Source organism: Lagenorhynchus albirostris, chromosome 8 (genome assembly GCF_949774975.1).
Source record: "Lagenorhynchus albirostris chromosome 8, mLagAlb1.1, whole genome shotgun sequence".
NCBI lineage: Eukaryota > Metazoa > Chordata > Mammalia > Artiodactyla > Delphinidae > Lagenorhynchus > Lagenorhynchus albirostris.
In genome coordinates, this window is record NC_083102.1 from 6,491,105 (window position 1) to 6,512,923 (window position 21,819).

General features: G+C 50.6%; 1 protein-coding gene across 6 annotated transcripts; it reads right to left on the minus strand.

Moving 5' to 3' along the window:
- Window positions 1-1,075: 1,075 nt before the first annotated feature.
- REPIN1 (replication initiator 1) lies at window positions 1,076-7,024 on the minus strand. 6 transcript variants are annotated; one of them, XM_060156401.1, is made up of 3 exons: window positions 6,864-7,024; window positions 5,394-5,579; window positions 1,076-3,852 (listed from the first exon to the last, which is right to left on the minus strand). In XM_060156401.1, the coding sequence occupies exons 2-3, from the start codon at window positions 5,536-5,538 to the stop codon at window positions 2,138-2,140; spliced, it is 1,860 nt and encodes a 619-aa protein (XP_060012384.1). In that variant the 5' UTR covers window positions 5,539-5,579; window positions 6,864-7,024; the 3' UTR covers window positions 1,076-2,137. The 6 variants fall into 6 exon arrangements, with proteins under 6 accessions (XP_060012384.1, XP_060012386.1, XP_060012382.1 ...); XM_060156403.1 differs by lacking the exon at window positions 6,864-7,024 and adding an exon at window positions 6,659-6,674; XM_060156399.1 differs by lacking the exon at window positions 6,864-7,024 and adding an exon at window positions 6,254-6,410.
- Window positions 7,025-21,819: the final 14,795 nt, after the last annotated feature.

The following is a 21,819-nucleotide window of genomic DNA, read 5'->3' on the forward strand; positions in this document are numbered from 1 at the left end:
ACATCTAGCTACTTTCCTCGTCACCCCGCAAAAAGCACTGCTCCCGTCACTTGAAGCCCTGAGCTTCCTTAGAGAGACATATTTAAGTGAGGATTTCTGGAGACAGTGCTCCCAGGCCCTGAGAGAGAATTTGCCATCAATTACACAGATTTGTTTTTTTTGTTGTTGTTTTTTTTAACTACACAGGTTTTGAAGTGGCCTCCTACCCCCATAAAGCAACATAAGGCTCTGTCTGCTTCCATCCTACACACTTGGAACCCCACCAAACCCTCATCCATCTCTCTCCACTCACGATCTGTGTACAGGTATAAGTCCCCCCAGACTTAGGCCTCTTTGGGGTAAGACTCTTATTTTTGTAAACCCCCAGTTTCCATCACATCAAGCACACAGTAGACATTTAATACTTGTCTTCACCAAAAGCAGCAGCACTGCAGTTGCTCAATAAACATGCAGCGGTGGTCAAGAGCCTGGGTTTTGGGTTGAACACACCCGGGTTTGTATTGCCTCTGCTGATTACCAGTTATATGACCTTGAGCAAATGTTTTCATCTGTAAAAAAAGAGTACCTGCCGAACTCTAAATTGTTAGATAATTGAAGTAAACTTCTTTGCAAGGTGCCATGATATTAACAAACTGTGGTTGCACCAGGCTCGGTGCTGGAAATCTATGCAGAAACTACTAAGACAGACAGGAAAAGGGCCTATTGATACCTGCCGAAAACAGGCACTCAAATGCACATGAAGCAACCAGTGCAGGGAAGCGTACACATCTGCTACAGATACGGGAACCGTAGCAGGCCAGCCAGGGAGGCACGGCAGGACAGAATCAAGTCAGACGTTTTCTCCCTGACAACTGACACCCAGCAAGGCTAACTTGACCCCTAGAGAGGAAACCCCACTTGCTGGGTGTGCCTGACCCCACCTCGGGGAAGTACGGGCGGGTGTGCAGAGAAGCTGGACAAGCCGGCCACTCGGCCTGTCACCCACCCCAACGCCCAACCCCGTCGGAGGAGAGCTGCTGCCCCTCCCTCCAACTCCACAGCTCCTCAGGACAAAGGAACACTTCTCAGCCACCGGTTCTAAAACCAGATCTTTATTCTCTAGTTTGAAAAGGAGGATAAGTGGTTGTGTTTAGTTCCAGAGAACAAGGCCCAACAGTAGAAATTACAGGGAAGCAGACTTCATTCATTATAAGGAAGAATTTCTAACAATCAGAATTATCCTACAGTAGAACCAGGGCCTGGGGGGGTGGGGGGGAAACTCCCTGTCACCTAAGTATTCAAGCAGAAGCTGGGCATCCAGACGCTAGAAATGCTGAAGGGGAAACTCACCCCCATTTCCCATCAGCTGGCCCTCCGTTATCAACGGGGCAGTCCTCCCCACTACATGCCGAGTTCTGAAGGGAGTGAAGGCAGGCTGCGGTGTTCAGACAAAAGCCCTGACGCAGGGTGGCTGACAGCCAGGGGATGCCCTAAGCACTGGGAGGCTGGTGGGTAAAGCAAGTCAGACAGGTGGGGAGATGCCCAGGGCAGGGGACTGGATCCTCTGGGAGGAAGGCGAGCCAAGCACTAACAGTAGATGGGTCTCTCCAAACCTGGGTGCCTGTGCAGGGGCAGGACGGAGGGGATGTAGTGAGGCAGGCTGGAGCAGCTCGGCTTCGCCTCCCAGTACTGGAAGGCCCAGGTGCCGCCCGAGGCCGGCAGGTTCTCCCAGGTATATCCATCTGGTCCACTTTTCCTCCTGGGCGCTCATTCACTAAGGACTGAACCACACCTACTTCCAAAAAACGAGCTGAAGGAACTCATAACAGACAGAGACATTAAGGCGTTAACACCAGAGGAGAGAGGTCTTCCTGTCCACTGGTGGCCCCTCCGGCCGGAGGGCTCTAAGGGGTGGGTGGAGCTGCTATTGCTACTTTTCCAGGGCGCAGGGCAGTCAGGACTGAACCTTAGCAAACACCAGCTGGAGGCCGGGGTCCCTGCTCTGCAAGTGGACTCCCTGACTGCAGGGGTAGAGGACCCCCCTCTCTAACGGGGCAGGCTCACTCCTCTCCCCCCCCTGCCTACAAGCAGTGGCACAGGGCACAGTATGAATGATGCCCAGGCCCGACCTCCCTCGGCCCCCGCCGCCCCTGCCCCTTCAGACATCATGCTTCTTCTGATGGGCCAGGAGCTTCTCCTCGTCGTCAAAGGTCTGGCCACAGATGGCGCAGCAGAAGGCGCCGTCCCGGATGTGGCTCTTGCGGTGGGTGATGAGGTTGGACTTCTGACTGAAGCTGCGGTCGCAGTCGGGGCAGGCGTAGGGGCGCTCGCCCGTGTGGATGCGCCGATGCGACACCAGGTTGGACTTCTGGCTGAAGGCTTTGCCGCAGTCGGGGCAGACGTAGGGCTTCTCGCCGGTGTGGATCCGCCGGTGTGCGGCCAGGTAGGGCTTGTGGCGGAAAGCTTTCCCGCAGTCCGGGCAGACGAAGGGCCGCTCCGGCGCGTGGTCGCGCCGGTGGGCGGCCAGGTGGCTCCCCTGGGAGAAGCGGCGCCCGCACTCCTCACAGGCAAAGGGCCGCTCGCCTGAGTGGACCCGGGAGTGGGCCACCAGGTGGGTCTTCTTGCCGAAGTTCTTCCCGCACTCGGCGCAGGTGAAGGGCCGCTCGCCCGTGTGCTGCCGCTGATGGGCCCGCAGGAAGCGCTCCAGCCGGAAGCTCCGCCCACAGTCCTCGCAGCTGTAGAGAGAGGGCGGGGCCTCCGCCTGGTGGCCGGGGGGCTCCCCTGGGGCCTCCAAAGGCTCCGGGGCCGGCTTCAGCGGGGGCTCCGGGGCGGGCTCTGACGAGGGCTCCGGGGGGCCGGCGGGAAGCTGGGGGCTCCCCGAGCGGGGGGCACCCTGGGCAGACCCTTCGGAGCGCTTGTGGATCTTGCTGTGCGACAGCAGGTTGGGTTTGTGGCGGAAGCGGCGGCCGCACTCGGTGCACGGGTAGGGCTTCTCGCCCGTGTGGATGCGCCGGTGCGAGGTCAGGTAGGGCTTATTGGTGAAGCGCTTCCCGCACTCAGGGCACTGGTGGGGCCTCTCGCCTGTGTGCACGCGGCGGTGGGCGATCAGGTTGGGCTTGTGGCGGAAGCGCTTCCCGCAGCAGGTACACTGGAAGGGGCGGTCGACGGCGTCTCCACCGGGCCGGGGCGCGGTCACCGCAGGACGGCCCCGAGGCCGAGGCCCGAGGGCCTTGGCCGCCGCTTCCTCCAGGGCTTCGGCCACGTGAACCCGCTTGTGAGCAACCAGCTGGTCCCACTGGGTGAAGCTGCGGCCGCAATTGCCGCATATGAAGGGCCGGGCCTCGGGCGCCGGGGGGTGGCAGCGCCGCAAATGGGCCCTAAGCTGCTTTCTCCGCCAGAAGCGTCTCTCGCAGTCGGGACAGGCGATGGGCCGCTTTGCCGCCGAGTGGGCCAGCAGGTGCAGAACCAGGGCCACCCAGCCTCGGAAGCTCTGCCCGCAGAGGTGGCAGGCAAAGCCCAGGTCTGGGGTGGCGGCGGCATGGACCTGGCAGTGCAGTGCCAAGAAAGGGGCGTGGCGGAAGCGACGGCCACACTCGGGACAGGGCAGGGGCAGCCGGGCCTGGCAGCGCCGGGCATGAAGCCAGAGGGCCACCCAGCCCGGGAAGTGCCTTCGACAGTGGGCACAACGATGGGCCCGACCTAGGGCCTGGCTGCCCGGCTGGGCCACGGCAGTGCCTTGTGACCTCAGCCCTTGGGGCTCCTTCTCCAGGGTCTGGGGCGACTCCTGGGAGGGCCCAGAAAGGAGTCGCGGCTGGGCGGGGCCCATGGCCACGGGGCCCCTGCAGCGACGTTCCAGCATCGGTTCTTCCTCTGCTGGGGGTGGAAAGGCACAGTCACTCTACAGAGCCACACAGCCTGCCCCCAGCTCCTCCCCTGCAGACCCCAGGCCCAAGAGGAGCTCGCCCCTCTCCACTCCTGGAGCCCTGGAACCTAGACTACTCTTCTATTTCCTTGTATTATATGATTTAATTCTTGGGCTTCCAGATACCATTTCAAATATATCTGTCTTTAATTCTTTTTTTAAGTTGGAAGATATTTAAATTTATTTTTACTTTCCCACATCACTAATCATGGGTATGAGTGGCTTGTATCTCCATCCGGAAAACATAGCACTATCAAGTTACTATTATATCCAGTGGAGAACTCAGTCTTTGGGTTAATTAAGTCTTTACTGACCCTGGAAACTACCAGAAGGAAGAACCCTGACACTCCTTGGAATCCCCCTTAGCCCGTGTCTGGCATGGAGTAGACACTCCGGTGCTGGCTGTATGAACATTCCTGCCTTAGGACAGAGCAGAAAACGCAGTCACCTCTCCCTACAGCGCTTTACGCTTTTCCAAGTTTTTCCCTTCTGCCCTCTCCTTATTTCTATTTCCTGTTGCCGTATCGGAGCTTCACAGCAACTCAGTGAGGCTGGACCAGAGGTATTAAGTTCCCTGTTTCATAGATGGAGCAACGGTGAGGCATAACAGGGTGATGGGACTTGCCCGAGGGCACAGAGTAAACCAACAGCAGAAGCAAGACTAGGGGACAAGTCTTCTAAACTCCCAGGCCAGTGTTCTTTCCTCTAAAATACCTGAGTTTGTAAAGATCTCACAGAAAGAAATTCCAGTGGCCTCTCATTCCTATGATCCTCTCCTGGGCTCTAATCTAAGCCAATCTTGGGGAAGGCACTTTGGCCTCCCTAACCTCGGTCTCTCACGGGAGCAGCCTGGAGCGCCAGTGAAAGCGGCTCTTCTCAGGACCAGGAGGGGAACACCGGATGCTACCGCCGGCCCAGCATGATGCCAAGCCACTGCTTGCCCAGACTGTGCCCACATTCTCCCCGCCTGCCCTCCTCCACCCCCACACACAATTAGGCCGTTTAAGGAAGGAGAGCGCTCTTGAATCCCAGGAACGCCCGCAGCCTGCTGCCCTCGGGGGCGCTCCTGTCTCTGCCTCCCTCGGGTGATAAGGATTATTGGGGCAAGAAAAGGGGAGAAAGGAAGAGACTGTAATCTCTGGCCCCTACCGGTCCTGCCCCAACCCCGCCAGGGGCTGCCCCACATTCGGCTCTTCCAGAGCCTGGGAGCGCAGATTCCTGCAGGGTGGAATGACGGATAGACTCCTCGGGACCTTCACTGCCTGCTCACAAGTTCCAGACACATCCTCCTCATTTCCGCAGAGCCTGTACTCCTCTCCAGAAGCACAGACATGACTCATTCCCAGCGGTCAGAATGAGCACAGGGAAGACTCCCAGGATGTGAGAACGTGACCCCTTCCCCACAGGCACCCTCCTTCCACCAGGATGGGGAGGCCTGAGCACAGGGGCCATGGAATGGTTCGAGAACCCAACAAAGAAGGCCACACTCTACCCTGCAGGCTGTGGAGCTGGAGATGAGGCTTTTTCCAGCTCCTCCCGGGGATGTTCCTGCGGCTGGAGCGCCTGCTTCCGCCCACACTCTGGTAGTCCCCAGACGTCAGAGAAAACTGCAGCAGTAAAGACACCCCTACCCCCATGGCAGAGCTCAGACCTCTGAGGGCAGAGAGGCCAGCCTTACCTGTGGGGAGGGGAGAAAAAACGTGCGTGAGGCTGTGAGCTCCCCTAGGGCAGTCATCTTTGTGTCCTCGCCAGCCTCCCCTCCCCCACCCTGCCCCACACCCCGCCTGGCAGTGACCTTAATGGATACTGGATTAATAAATGAACGTGCCCCCTTCACCAAGGAAGCACAGGGCCGCGTTTGAGGGTCACTTCCTCCACTGCTAAGGTCACAGCATGAATTATCCAGGCCGATGGCGAAAAGGCCGGCCTATGGCAGGAACTCTGGAATCCCTGCTGGCTCCCCTCCCCCCACCCTCCTCCCAGCAGGAATTCCAGGTCTGTTTCCCAGGGGGCTGCGCAGGCGAGCTCTGGTGACAAGGACTCGGTCAGAATCCGCTGGCGCGTGCTGGGTGGCAAAGGGCCGTGGAGACCCCACACCCGCCTTCTGTATTCGCGCGTGTTCCCCCCGTCCACGTTCGCGGACACACTGCTCCGCGCTCCCCGAAGGGGCCCTTTCCGGTCCCCACGCAGAGCGCAGCTCGCGGAGCCTGTGCGCAGGTGCGCGGACTCGCCCCCCCATTCGGTCCAGCAGTGTGCCCCCCCCCAAACAGCGCGCACTCGGTCACGCGCCCGGCAGGTAGGGCCGCCCCACCACGGGCCTGCGTGGAACCCCGCGTCCTGCCCGGGTCGAACCTCTCTGGCGGGGAGCGCGGAGGCGCGTCGCGCGTCCATGAGGCCGGAAAGCCGGCGCCGGCGGCCGCGCTCCCCACCCCGCCGCGGCGACAGCAGCAGGTTCGAGTTCACCACTGCCAGGCCCGTGCCCAGCCCCCCCCGCCGGTTCCCAGCGCCACGTGACTACAGGAGCTGCCGAGGGTCAGTCGCGGGCTCGGGCCGGCGGTCGCGGCCGGAGGGCGGGGCGGGCAGCGGGGCCGGCCGCGCGGGATCCCTCCCCCGCCCCCAGCGCCCCCTCGCGGCCCGGGCCCGGGCCGGGGGCGGCCGCCGCGGGCCCGACTCCGTTGCCATGGCGACCACAGCCCGGATTTTCCGGGATGAGCCCGGCTCCAGTTTCCCGACCCTTTGTCCCAACGGAGGACGCACGTCCCTGGGCGACCGCGTGGTCAGCCTGCGGTCACTTGGCTAGATCCGGCTTCGCCGGCCTAAGCGCTCCTAGCTGGCCCGAGCCTTCGAGAGGGCGCCTCCCTCCCCCGGGCCGCCCCCTCCTCTTCTCCTGCCACCTCGACCTTTGGCCGCGCCGCGGAACCTGATACCGCAGGGGCTGAGCCTGGCGGGGGGCGCGGCTGACCCGAAAGTCTGCCTTGTGGGTTGTTCAGAGCTGGAGGAAGGAAAGGCCCGATCGGGTGAACTTTGAAACGGGAATGCCCTCGCTTCCAGAAATTAGCGGAGCGCAGGCGTCCCGGCTTCCGCGGCCGCGGGACGCGGGTCCGGGTCCGGGGCGTAGGGCGGTCCTCGTCCCCGGGGCGTTTCGCTTGGAAACGCACCGCAGCCAGTTGGCGAGTGCGGAGTCAGGTGCGAGTCTTGCGTTCGTGACTCATCGGCTAGCAGGTGGCATTGGCTTTCCGCACGAAACACTTCCTTGATTTTCCAGGCTTGTACACTTTCACGTACTTTTATGTTTTGCAACACAGGCAACTTTCTAATTATACAATTATTTTTAAAGCACAAAATCTGTTGCATTAATAGGAAATGAAATACAAAAATCTCTCATACTTTACCTCCTAGAGTCAATTACACTTAATATCTTAGTATGTATTATCGGGCATTTTTATTTAATGCTTATCTATGCTTGTTTGACGTTATTGGGATAATGCCTTACAAAAATGTATTCTGCCTTTTTCACTGAACAATACTGTGAATTTTCTGACATTTTATTAGATATTCTTTTTCTGATATTCTTTTATAACATGATTCTTAATCGCAGCATAAATGCACACAAATTTTCTACTTTTCTATATCATTGTGGATTCATGATACAGGAGCTGCCGAGGGTCAGTCGGCATATGCTTTTATTGCACATACTTGATTTAAAAATTCTGGAAGTGGGGAACTGATAGGTCAAAGGCAAAGTATATTTTCAAATGTTTTCTAAACTATCTTCGAGGAAAACGTATTGGTTTTCTTTTGAGAAATGCCCCTTTTTCCATATCCTTGAAAACACAGGCTATTTTTTCAAATTCAATTTAAAGTTGTTATTTCTCATTGTTTTGAATGTTGTTTCTTTAATTACTAGTTAACTGGCTTGTTTTTCCACGTAGTTATTTATTAACTGTTTGTATTTTCTCTTGTGTGAATTTGCTTTTGTCCCTTTGCCCACTTTTCTATTTGTCCATTTTAAAAAGTTGGGAAATTGACTCCTGCGTATATATCTGAAGAAAACGAAAACATTAATTCAAAAAGATACATGCACCCCAATGTTCATAACAGCATTATTTACAATAGCCAAGATACAGAAGCATCCTAAGTGTCCATCAGCAGACAAATGGATAAAGAAGTTGTGGTGTACATATACAGTGGAATACTACTCAGCCATAAAAGAATGAAATGTTGCCATTTGCAACATGGAGGGTATTATGCTTAGTGAAATAAACAGAGAAAGACAAATGCTGTATGTTATCACTTATATGTCAAATCTAAAAAAAAACACAAACTAGTGAATATAACAAAAAAGAAGCAGACTCACAGATATAGAGAACAAACTAGTGGTTACCAGCAGGGAGAGGGAAGGAGGGAGGGCAAGATAGGAGTAGGGGGTTAAGAGGTATAAACTATAAGAGGTATAAAATAAATAAGCTACAAGGATACCTTGTACAGCACAGAGAATGTAGCCAATATTTTATAATAACTATAAATGGAGTATAATCTATAAAAATTTTGAATCACTGTGTTGTACACTTGAAACTAATATGATATTGTAAATCAACAACACCTCAAAAAAAGTTGGGAAATTGGTTTTACAATATTTCACATTGTTTGGGGGACACTCCTTATACAGTAAAAAGCCTTTCATGGTTTCTGCCTTCGGTGTTATGTTTAGAGCACCCACACCATCCCTCTCCAAATGAAATTTTATGCTTGTATTTTTGTCACAGAAAGTAAGTTTTAATATCTAGTAGTGTAAGTACTCCCCCTATGACACAGGTTCCTTTTTTTCCCCACAACTTTCTTGGCTAAAATCACTCTCATCGCCTCTCGCCTTCTGAGATGGCCCACACTCTGTGGAGTATGTTTCTCTCTAAATAAATCCACTTCTTACCTAAAAAATTAAAATAAAAAATTAAGTCACTCATTAACCTTCCAAATGAACTTTAGAATTTCTTGTCAATATTTTAAAATGTTTCTTGACATTATTTTAAAAATCCACTTGAAGAGATTTAAGATTCATGTCCCTCCGTTGGTTCGGGTCTTATTTTACCTCTCACAGTCAAGTTTTCTTATTTGTAGATTAAATAGTATAACTTTCGTACTTTTCCTATAATAAAATTTACAAATATGAAAAAAACTTTGTCAGATACGTTGTCAGAGTTTTAAGGTTCAGAAAATATGGTAGACTGTATATTGTAGCATGTAGGTCAAGTTTGGTGGTTACAGAAGAATGGATTTTTCTACGAGTGCAATCAGAAGATATTCGAGTTTTTACCTAAATACTCAGTAATAATAGTTAATATTTAGGGAGTCCTTATTTTCTGTCAGACATGGTGATAAACTTTTCACATACGTATCTCATTTAATCCACTTAACAACCCTAGGAAACATACTCTTCTAGTGCTCATTTTACAAATCAAACAACTGAGACTCAGAGATGTTGAGAAATTTGCCCAACGCCACACAGCTGGATCATGGCTGATAGGAACCTGGCCTCACTTTTCACCACTAAAGTTGTGTGTCTGGGAAAAGCACCAAGTGCTGAGCCCAGCACAGAGTAATTGTGAAATACCTCTTAGTTCATGGGTAAATGTGGCACGTCAGTGCTCCTGGATATAATACATTCCGGCAAGAACCCTCCAGGGGAATTCCTTCACAGACACACAAAGTGCCTTCATCTGTCTGTCATCGGTCTCTCTGAGCAGAAAGGCTCTTCCCTTAAACAACGCCTTAACTACTCCCCAGTCCCCAGCCCCCACTAGAAGTGTCCTCATGCCCCGTTAGGAATTATCCACCTGCTGTACTTTGCTCTTTTGGCAAAGACAAAGGACACTAAGCATAGAACGACGGGGCCTTCACTCTGCAGAGAGAAAATGCAAAGGAGTGGTGAGGGATTCCTGAGCCTTTATGCCAGTCAGAAATTCTAGGCCTTGGTATTCAGGACTTCACCCCTCAGTATGCCTTAGAGAGGGATGTGGCGAGGGACGGTGCTGTGACCAGCCAAACGGTCAAATGGCCGAGCCCGATGCAGATTGCCTCAGCCTTGACGCGCCTGCAAGAAAAAGATAGGGCTGTACAGGGTCAGGGGCCCACTGGACAGAGACACTTGAGAGGGGCCCTGGGAGGGTCCCTCTTCCTCTCCAGCAGTACCTGACACCCCCCCCCCAACTACCGGATTAGATGGCAAAGTAGGTGGGTTTGCCAGGGGATGAGGGGAACGATGTCTCCAGAAATCCTCTGTGAAGATGTTACTGAACCCAACTTGGGTCCACTCGCCTGCTCAAAAAACCCAAACTCCCCACACCTCGGGGGCATGTGAAACTTTCCTGGCCGGGGATCAAACCCGCGCCCCCTGCAGTGGAAGCCCAGATTCTTACCCACCCGACTGCCAGCGAAGCATTTTTAGAAGCCAGGTGAGGGAGGGGACTCGCAGGGTGTGTGATCAGCTGTGGACAAGTCTCTGGTTGATGGTGGTTAACAGGACGGTGTCACAGGGGTTAACACGATCAATCCTCAGGCTCCAGTCGGTCTGGGAGCTACGTGCTCATGTCATCAAGTAGTTAAATGCTTGCATTTGGTGGGGATTTTAGCATCTATAAAGCAACTCCAGAAATCTGCATCAGATACTGTAATCTAGGTACTTCAGGGAGGAGCTAAAGCAGAGGATATGGGGGAGGGGTCTGTCCCGGGAAGGCCCCACAGGGTCCTGCTCGGTTCCGAAACACCCAGGTATTGGTTAGCAGCAGTCCTGTATCTACAAGAGGGAAAACTGCATCTATGTCACAGATCGCCTGTGCGTGTCCTCCCCACAGGACTCACTCATAGCACCAGCAAATTTTAATCAGTGCCCACCATCTGCTGTACCAGCTGCTGGGCCTACCGCGGGCCCGACAGAAATGGTGCTGCTGGCTCTCCACAGTGTGGGAGGGCACTGAGAGGAGCTGGTTTAGCGACGGAGGTATCTCTTGGGTTAGTACTTCGTATGAAACAAAACCAAATGCTTGTTGCTAATTTCTGAATGGATGACCAGGGGAGTGAGAGAGAAGAGAGGAAATCTTCCCTCCAGTGGGAACCGCTGTATTACTCACTCCGGCTTCAGACGGCCTCCCCAAGGCGGGTTTGGAACCTCGCACAGAGTCATTCCCAGCAGTGGCGGACCGTGTGGGGAGGGGGCAGGAAGCACACGCACGCTGACCTCGGCGGGGCCACGTCTGCAGGGAGAGCCTCGCGCGGGTGCTGTCACCCGTAGATGCTCACGCAGCCTCGACCCCGGGAGCCCTCCCAGCTGCCCACCTGGAGAGAAAGCCCGACTGTCCAAGGCCGGTACCATGGGTGAAAGGAGCCTCTTCAGGAAGAGATCAGGAAGGGGACCTCCTTCTGCAGTCCCCAAAATGTTCTTAAATGCAGGAACGTGGCCTGCAGGACCCAGGCAAGAACAGGCACTGTAAAGAAGCCCTAGATGGAGATCAAATGTCATCCCCCCAACTCTGCTGCACAAGACACTTCTGTTGCATATCTAGTTCCAGGAGTCCGGGGTTTTTTTGTTCTTTTTGTGGTTTTTTTGCGGTACGCGGGCCTCTCACTGTTGCGGCCTCTCCCGTTGCAGAGCACAGGCTCCGGACGCGCAGGCTCAGCGGCCATGGCTCACGGGCCCAGCAGCTCCGCGGCATGTGGGACCTCCCCGGACTGGGGCACGAACCCGCGTCCCCTGCATCGGCAGGCGGACTCTCAACCACTGCGCCACCAGGGGAGTCCAGGAGTCCTTTTTTTTGTTTTGTTTTGCTTTTTTATAAATTTATTTATTTTATTTTTATTCATTTCTGGCTGCATTGGGTCTCCGTTGAGGTGCGCGGGCTTCTCGTTGTGGTGGCTTCTCTTGTTGCGGAGCACGGACTCTAGGTGAGCGGGCTTCAGTAGTTGTGTCTCACGGGCTCAGTAGTTGTGGCTCGCGGGCTTAGTTGCTCCGCAGCATGTGGGATCTTCCTGGACCAGGGCACGAACCGTGTCCCCTGCATTGGCAGGCAGATGGATTCTTAACCACTGCGCCACCAGGGAAGCCCCCAGGAGTCCGTTTTTTTGGAAAGGAAAAGAACATAGTGGGTCAAAAGGAAACCAGGCTTCCTGCAGCGAGAGCCTCTCCTGCCACCTGCTGCTCCTGGCCCCTTCTGGCCGCCCGGAGCCTGGCCTCCCGGACCATTTGATCCTTTTAAACAGAGATCAGGTTGCTCACTCCACATTTTGACGACACAGCAAAGGGCTGCCGCGGCCTCTAAGGTTCCGCCTGGTCTGACCGCCTGCCAGCCCCTCCGCGCAGCCACAGAAGCTCCATCCCACCGTAGGGCCTTTGGAGTTGCTGTTTCATCCGCCTGGGACGCCCTCCCTCCTGCTCTTTATAGGCGGCACTCCTTCACTTTGTTCAGATTTGGGCTGAAGTATCCTCTCCTCAAAACATGCGCCCCGATGACCTTCTCTCTCCTCCGTACTCCCACCCGGATGAGGAGGTCCCTGATGCCACTGGGACAAATTGCCCCAAACTCAGTGGCTTAAGACAACGCACATTTATTCTCTTATGGTTCTGGATGCCAGAAGCCCCAGATCAGTTTCACTGGGTGGACGTCAAAGTGTCAGCAAGGCCACATTCCCTGCAGAGGCTCTAAAGGGGAAACTGTTGGCCTGTCTTTTCCAGCTTCTAGAGCTGACCGTGTGTATTCTGTGTCTCAGGGCTCCCTCCTCCGTCCTCAAAGCCAGGAGGGTAGCATCTTGCTTCAGTTATCACATCTGTCTCTGCTGTAGTCAGATCTCCCTCTGCCTTCCTCTTACGAGGACACCTCTGATTACATTTGGGGCCACCCAGATAATCCAGGATAATTGTAAGGGAAGATGCAAGTTAAAACTAAGAAAAGTAAGTTTTAATTCTCCCTGGTACAAAAAGGGAAAAACTCTCCCCGCCCTTCCCTAAGAGCATTTTCTTTAGAAAACTTCTAATTGGAAGTTCTTTCTCTGCCCCTTTGAGGTGCATGTAAATCTTTTTAAAGCTCACTAAGCCTCTTGCCGGCTTTACAACCCAGGACTGCCTTTCTCGAGGACCTGGGAGCCATCTCTCCGAAATGCAAACATCAAGGGAACAGCGGCCAGTGTCCCCTGCCCGTAGGAGGTGGGAGCCTAACTCTCCAGCAGCACCGGGCTCGGGGCTGCAAACCTCCTCCCGTCACCAGGATACAAGAAGTGGATGTTTCCTTTGCATAAAGGCAATTAGCTATCACGGGTGGCCTCCCAATTCCAGGCGAATTTAGGGTGAACTGTGTGTGACAAACGGTCAAGTCCTCTTACCCGAGGACTGGCGATGCTTTCCCTGAAGAACACATGTGCAGTGGGGTCGCATCTGCTGGGCTATAAAATAGGGTGAGGACTTCCCTGGTGGTGAAGTGGTTAAGAATCCACCTGCCAATGCAGGGGACACGGGTTCGATCCCTGGTCCGGGAAGATCCCACATGCCACGGAGCAACTAAGCCCGTGCACCACAACTACTGAGCCTGCACTCTAGGGCCCAGGAGCCACAACTACTGAAGCCCGTGCGCCTAGAGCCCGCGCTCCGCAACAAGAGAAGCCACCACAATGAGAAGCCCGTGCACCGCAACAAAGAGTAGCCTCTGCTCGCTGCAACTAGAGAAAGCCCACGCGCAACAACAAAGACCCAACACAGCCAAAAAAAAAATTAGGGTGAAACTTCTTCCTGTCTTTGCCATCTCTTAGTGCATTGCCTGTGACGTGCTTATCCAATAATACAACTGTTTTCTTTCTCTCCTACCTTTGTGCAGGGCTTTTCTGGGTAGGCAGGAGATTTTCTTTTCAATTTTATTTCCCTGACATAATCTCCCCATCTCCAAATTCTTAGGTTAATCACGTCTGCAGTCCTTTTTGCCATATAAAGGAACATTCACGGGTTCTAGGGATTAGGGCCTGAGCAGGGACTGAAGCCTGGACAGGGATTAGAGCCATTATTCAGCCCACCATCCACTCCTACCCCATCACCTTCTAGTCCCCCTACTCAACTTTATTGCTCTTCGTAAGTCTTATCACCTACCTGAAATTATTTGGATGTGTATTCAGTTAGATAGTTTTTGTCTAGTTACCCAGCACAATGTAAGCCACGTGAAGGCAGAGATTGAACTGTCTTTTTTAACCACCGCGTAGCCACAGCCCCTAGAAATGTGCTAGCCCCTGGCAGGAGCTCCATGAGTGTTTGTGGACCAAATGGAAGAGGAAATACGAGTTCTTCATCCCATGGTGAAGCGAGTTGGATTAGACCGCTCGGAGCTGCTGGCAGAGCAGTCCCAGCCACTCATCAGCCAGTGAACTTCAAACCTCCTCCCTCGGCTACTGCTTGTTAAGCAGGCGATGGAGCCGGACAGAACTTTTAGGGAGACAGAAAAAAACACTTTTTCTTACAGAAAAATTCCAATCAGTATGTGAGTGAGGCAAAGAACAAGGAACCTGGGAGAAAACTTCAGTCCATAGCTCTCCCACTGGAAGGGCTCTGATTGTGGGCAGCAGTGCCTTGAACATATTCCTTTATCTCGAACATTATTGCAGAATAACTGGAGGGCAGGAATCCTTAGGGAACCTCTGACACGGCCAGTCGCATGTGCAGCAGCGGGGAGGGTGCCCCATGCTCGGGAGACCGCGACTACCACCAGCTAGGGGTTTGGTCTTAGGACCACACATCGCCAGGAGGAGCTGCCACAAATCACCTTGGTGTGTCAGCCGAGAGAGAAAGTACTCGCTTTCCCCTAGAAATCGACATTTTTACCCTTTCGAGGTCAAATCTCATCGATGTCTTTTGTACTCCAGACTGGCATCAGGCTGTCTCTTCTTCAACTAAATTCAAAAGATGGACTTAGAGGCCAGTGTGTATCCGTTCTTGGTTTAAAATCTACTACAAGCCAAGCTTGATTTGGAAACACCAGACAATTCTAAACAGAATCTCTGTGAAGCCTGTGATTTAGCAGAAGCAGGTGTATTTTCAAGTGTTTTGTTTCCTGTGAGTGCCATGTGCTGCTGTTTGTGAACTCCATCTGTACCTGTTCACCAAATAACAAAAATGCTGCCTCTAACCTTAGCTCATTCCTACCCAGACTCCTCTTGGAAAAAACCACGCGAGGTAGTTGGAGGGATCAGAGTGTAAACCTGGCTTCAACTTGATGCCTTCTGATCGGCTCCAGGATCAAATCCGGGTCACAGTTAGATGTGGTGCCTCCGGAGTTGGCCAGGGAAGTCTCTGATGTTCTCAGAACTGGTTTGCCTTCGCTGTCTCAAAACATGAGAAGGGAGTTTCCCCTTACCAGGATTTCAGGTTTATTTTGGGGGTGTTATTAGAAATTAAAACAATATAGCATGTTTAACTACTGCACAGTAACATTCTATTAGGTTACTACATCCAACAAATAATATACCAAGTAAAATTCATTTTAAAAAAGAACACTTGAGGGCTTGCCTGGTGGCGCAGTGGTTGAGAGTCCACCTGCCGATGCAGGGAACACGGGTTCGTGCCCTGGTCCGGGAAGATCCCACATGCTGCAGAGCGGCTGAGCCTGCGCGTCCGGAGCACAGGAGAAGCCACAACAGTGAGAGGCCCGCGTACCGCAAAAAAAAAAAAAAAAAAAAGAACACTTGAAAAGTATTTAATTTCAGGGATTCCCTGGCGGTTCAGTGGTTAGGGCTCCGCGCTTCCACTGCCGGGGGAACTAAGATCCCACAAGCCACACGGCGCGGCCAAAAAACAAACAAAAAAACGGTTTAATTTCATAGTATCTAAACTACCCTGTGTGCCTTCCACTGGCTGAGATGCGGCTTATTATCCCTGCTGTGCGCTGGTTTACGGTCATAACAAACATGCATATGATATATGAATACAAAACCACTGCAACAAATTGGCGTGATTTATGGGTCAGATGGAGTTAAGAGAAGTTCTTAGGATTAAATCAGGGACCAAAAAGTGATGATAGGCTACCGCAAGTATGTAAGAAAAATAGTTCCACAGCCTTGTTACTTAAAAAAATAGGGAATTGTTAAGGGCAAAGACCTAGCTGGTGCTCACCATCGCCATCTGGTGGTAGATCATGGAGTGACGTCTAATGGGCTCCTTGGTATCCGTTGGACATTCAGCTTGATATTTGCCTTCTGACCACTTCGATTTAGGAAAATATTTTGCACTCATGAAGCGTCTTTTTAAATGTATTTGATAAAGGTGCAAGTTCCTTTTATTAGTTTGCTGAATTTCCTTTAAAGCCTTATCATAATGGTATGTTACATTAATGGCAAAGTGCATCCCAAGTCTTAGGACGTGGACTCTGCTGGAGACCACAGGCTTTGCTCTGTAAAAATGGAATCAGGTGAGCGCAATGGCCCAAATGAGAGCAGAAGGGCAAAGGCAAAGTCCCCATGCTAATGATGGCTCTCAGCCCCCTGACCCCACTTGGCACCCAGAACACAACCAGCCTAGCACTACTCACAAGCAAAAGCTCACAGGACTCTTGGAAAAATTGGACGGCTACAAAGAAAAGACCTATGGATAATACCAACACTGGGGATCATTCAAACAATAACAAAAAATCAGGCTTACTACCCGATCGCCCTACAGTGCAGTCCGCCAGTTGACAGGGCCCCAGACTTTCCACAAAACTTTCAAGTGGGCATTTGAGGAATGCTTCCGACACGAAAGACCAAAACTATGAGCTGAAATAAGGAGCAGATAGAACTTTTTAAAATAAATCCCATAAATACAGCATGGTATTTTTAAATAGGAAAGAGCTTTTGACACTAAAAAAACACTGAAATTTTAATTTAAAAGTTCAATAAAAGGTATGAAAGATAAGGTCAAGAATATCACATTACTAAAATCAGAAATGAAAGTGGAGACATTACTACTGATCTGACAGAAATAAAAAGTATTATGAGAGTACTACGAACAATTGTATGCCAACAAATTGGATAACAGATGAAATGGACAAATTTCTAGAAACATAAAACCTACCAAGAGTAAATCACAAAGAAATAGAAAATCTGAATAAACCTATAACTGGCAAGGAGATTGAGTCAGTAATCAAAAATATCCCAATGAAGAAAAGCCCAGGACCAGATGGCTTCACTGGTGAATTTTATCAAACATTTTAAAGAAGTAATATGAATTGTTCTCAAACTTTTCCAAAATATTGAAGAGGAGGGAACACTTCCTAAATAATTCTATGAAGCCAGCATTGCCCTGATACCAAAGCCAGAAAAAAAAAAAACCTGCAAGAAAACTATAGACAAATATCCCTTATGAACATTGATGCAAAAGAAAAAACCTCAACAAAATATTAGCAAACAAAATTCAGCAGGTCTTAAAAGGATTATACACTATGACCAAGTGAGATTTATTCTTGGTACTTTCAAGATATTTCAACATATTAAAATCCACCAATTTAATAAACCACAATAACAGAATGAAGAAAAAAAATACATGGGGAATTACCAGGCGGTCCAATGGTTAGGACTCTGCACTTTCACTGTGGAGGGCTCAGGTTCAACCCCTGGTCAGGGAACTAAGATCCCACAAGCCTTGCGTGCAGCATGGCCAAAAAACAAACAAAAACAAACAAAACAAAACCCACATGATCATCTCAACTGAAGCAGAAAAAGCATTTGATACAATTCAATACCCTTTCATGATAAAACCACTCAACAAACCAGTAATAGAGGGAAACTACCTCAACTTAATAAAAGCCATATTTGAGAAACCCATAGTGAACATCATACTCAAATGGCAAAAAACTGAAAGCTTTTCCTCTAAGATCAGGAACAAGGCACGGCTGTCTGTTTTTACCATTTATATTCAACAAAGTACTGGAAGTTCTAGCCAGAGCAACTGGACAACAGAAGCAATAAACAGATAAGCTGAACGTCAAGAAAATTGAAAACCTTTGTGCATCAAAGTACACTATGAACAGAGTGAAAAAGCAACCCATAGAATGGGAGAGAGTATTTGCAAATCCTATATCTGATGGGAACTAACATCCAGAATATATAAAGAGCTCCTACAACTCAACAACAAACAAACAAACAAGTTAAAATATGGTCAAAGGAGTTTCATAGTGATTTCTCCAAAGAAGGTATACGAATGGCCAAAGAGCACAAAAGAGTAACCAAAAGGAACAGGAAGATTTGAAAAAGAAGCAAATAGAATGTCTAGAAAATTTTTAATGGAACCTAAAATTTAATAGAATGATTAAAAGCAGATTACACATAACTGAAGCAGAAATTAGTACACCTGGTAAATAATGAATGAAAGATTTAACCAGAATGCAGCACGTAGAATAAAGAGATGAAAAATTAAAAAATACAGAAGGGATTAGGAGATAAGGAAGCTAGAGTGAGAGGGTCTAACAAGCATCTGATCAAAATTTCAGAAGGAAATATTAGGGAGAATGTGGGAAAGGAACTATAAGGCATAATTCAGAGAGTTCCCTGGTTTTTTGTTTTGTTTTGTTTTGTTTTGCGGTACGCGGGCCTCTCACTGTTGTAGCCTCTCCCGTTACGGAGCACAGGCTCCGGACACGCAGGCTCAGCGGCCATGGCTCACGGGCCCAGCCGCTCCGCGGCATGTGGGATCTTCCCGGACCGGGGCACGAACCCATGTCCCCTACATCGGCAGGCGGACTCTCAACCACTGCGCCACCACAGAAGCCCTCCCAGGTTTTAAAAACAAGAGTGTGTGGAACTTCCCTGTGGTCCAGTGGTCAAGACTTCACCTTCCAATGCATGGGGCTGCTGGTTCGATCCTTGGTTGGGGAGCTAAGACTCCATATGCCTCGCGGCCAAAAAAACCAAAACATAAAACAAAAGCAATATTGTAACAAATTCAATAAAGACTTTAAAAAATGGTCCACATCAAAAAATAAATAAATAAAAAGAAGAATGTGAACTCAGAATTCTTTAGAGTAATTCTTCAGGCGGAAACCTGAAATTCCCTCCTGATACCCCTCTCCGTGGAGCCCACGTTTGGTCTATCATCAAACCCTTTTACTTCCCAGGCGCTCCACTTATCCGCCTGCTTTGCTCCATCTTCACCACCCCCATTTCTGCCACGTTCATTGACAACTGCCTTTGTCTCCTACCGAGGGCGTCCTGCACCTGGACATGTCCCCTCTCGTCCACTCTCTACATACTTGCCAGGGTGAGTTTTCAAAAATGCTGTTTGTCTTGTGATTTTTAAACTTCTAAAAACGAATTTTACACTTTACGCAACAAATTACCCAGGCGGTATGAAATTGTAAAAATACGAAGGGCATGCAGTTTCCTCACTTCCCTTTACTTCAGCCAGACAGTTCCTCTCCTCAGAGGCAACCGTTGCTACAAGTTTTTTGTTTTTCCTTCTAGAAATAGCCCACGCATTTATGAACATATATAGACACCATGGTTCATAATGAGCACTTGACATGTGGCCAGTGTGACTGAGGTGTTGGAATTTTCAAACAAGAGACCGATGTTTCCCACATTGCTTCATTCCACTGAATACTGAAAATATTTGGGCTCGCTTTTCTGAACGGACTCTGTGCAAGCGTCATGGACACAGTTAAAATTGTTCGGTACTTAAGTGCAAATACTATGAAACATCAGCAGTTTAGGGGACTATTGAAAGGAGTAGGAGATCATGAATTTAAGAAGCTTTTCGTTGCCAACACTCATTGGTTGAGTCATGGAAGTGTTTTACTAAGGTTTACTGCACTGTTAACGCCAAGATTTTCTTTTCTTTTTTTTTTAACGCCAAGATTTTCTTGAAACAAAAAAGAATGTTAACCAAATATTCAGCAATCAAAGATTTTAAATGTCAGTATAAATTTTCTCACCAATATCACACTACGTATGATCAAGGGACATCTGAAGCTCCAAAGAAAGGAAAAGTTCATTTGTGACCTGTCCAGACAAATAAAAGAATTTCAAATTAAATCTTTTACTAATAGAGATCAATAATTATGACTTTGCATACTTTTCTCACATGAATCAATACGTAAAGGGTTTTAATTACAGTAGACAGCATGATGTAAAGTGGCTGCAAAATTTACAAGCAAAAATTGAAGAATAGTTTGTCGATTTGATACATTTATAGTTGCTTTTGAATTCATGCAATATTCTTTTGAATGTATGTCAATTTTACTGAGTTGATACAAAAAGTAGTGAATGTACCTAACTCAGACAGGTGTAGTTTTGAAAGTGATATGCTTTTGCTTCAAGGTCAAATTGATTCTCTGAAAAAACATAATACACTGGCTTGTCTCTGTGGCAGCAAATATTAAAGGAAAATGTTTTGGGTACTCAGTTCGGTTATTGGAAAACTTTGCCAGAACAACTCGGATATGTGAATCTCCACTTTCAACTGTGATGCCGGGAATATCATTAACCACTACTAAGTAGCTAAGTGCTGTCACCGCTCCCCTGGGCTGGGACGTGTCACCTGGTGCTGAGCTCATGGATGTGCGTTAAGTAGCCCCTTCACATGTCCCCACCCGTGACTGCCCTGCAGTGCAGTTGCCCGCCCCTCACATTCCTTTCATCCAAAGGGAACTTGGTCTCGCTGTGTGACCTACACTGTATTTGCACCCAGCCCCCAGCCTCCTTCCTTGCCGGCTGCCACCAAGCTGCGCCAAGCCTCCCTTGCCCCCCCAGGCCTCCTACGGCCCCTACCAAAGGCAGGAGGACTTCTGTCCCAGCTTGTCCTCAGCTCAAAGTTTTCTCTGGTCACCCACCCCCAGGACGTCCCCCAGCACGAGGCCCTGGGCTGGGAAATGTGTTCTGCATGCCTATTGTCTCTCTAGCCCCCACCTTGGAAGCTCCTGGAGAACAAAGACCCCAGCTCTCATCTCTGCTTAATGATTGTCCACAGCTCACAGATGGGACTGAAATGATGGTGGGATTTCAGCCACCAGAACTGGCTAACTGAAGCCAAGGATCTTTCTGGCGCCCCCAGAGCACACTGCAAAGGAAGGTTTCAGCTCCACGTGGAGAATCCTGGCAGGCATACATAGGGAAGGGAAGAAAAAGTTGTGCCAAACACTGGGTCATCTGTCACTTTCCACTTTGCTCGTTTAATCCTCAAAACAACCCCTAAAAGTAGGGTCTCTGACCCCCCCTCACAGAGAAGGGAGCAGACGTTCCAGGGATTTGGGCAGTTAAATGAGGTCCTCTCTGTGGGAGATCAGCCCTGGTGGCAGACACACCAAGTCCCAGAGCTTGTTCTTATTTGCTCAGGACCAGCAGGAGTTGGGACCCCTGTCTTCCCTGACTCCCCATCAGCCTTGTGAATCCCACCTCACCCTTCACCCACGAGACGCTGCAGTCTGTCGCCACCATGGGTGGGACGTGATCCTTCACGACTGGACATGTTTGCTGGTGTTGGAGGTGGTCAGACACCAGAGTCACCTCTAAAGGAGACGCCTTCCCTCTCAGAGCGGCTTTAGGGCGCGGGAAGCAGGGGGAGGGATCAAATGACTCAAGGTCTCATGTGGTTTTGAGGATGTCTGTGTTTCTGGCAAGAATTTCCTGAAATCAGTGTCTCGGGGACGCGAGGGACTGGTCGCCCGGGAAGGGCCTAAGGAAAGGGCAGCCCTACCTGGGGGGCAGGGCAGTCCCACATCCCGCTGCGAAGCCTGGCCAGCCAAGCCCAGCCGAGAAGGCCAACAGCTGGGGCTCCTCTGCGGGGGCAGCGGGAGGAGAGGGGAGGGGAGGGGAGGGTGGGTGGGATGGGGAGGGAAGTCCCGGGAGGGCGGGCGGTCCTAGCGGGGGGGAGGAGCCTCAGCTGCTGGGAGCTGGAGGGGCCCAGGAGGTGGGAGGGGAGGAGATGG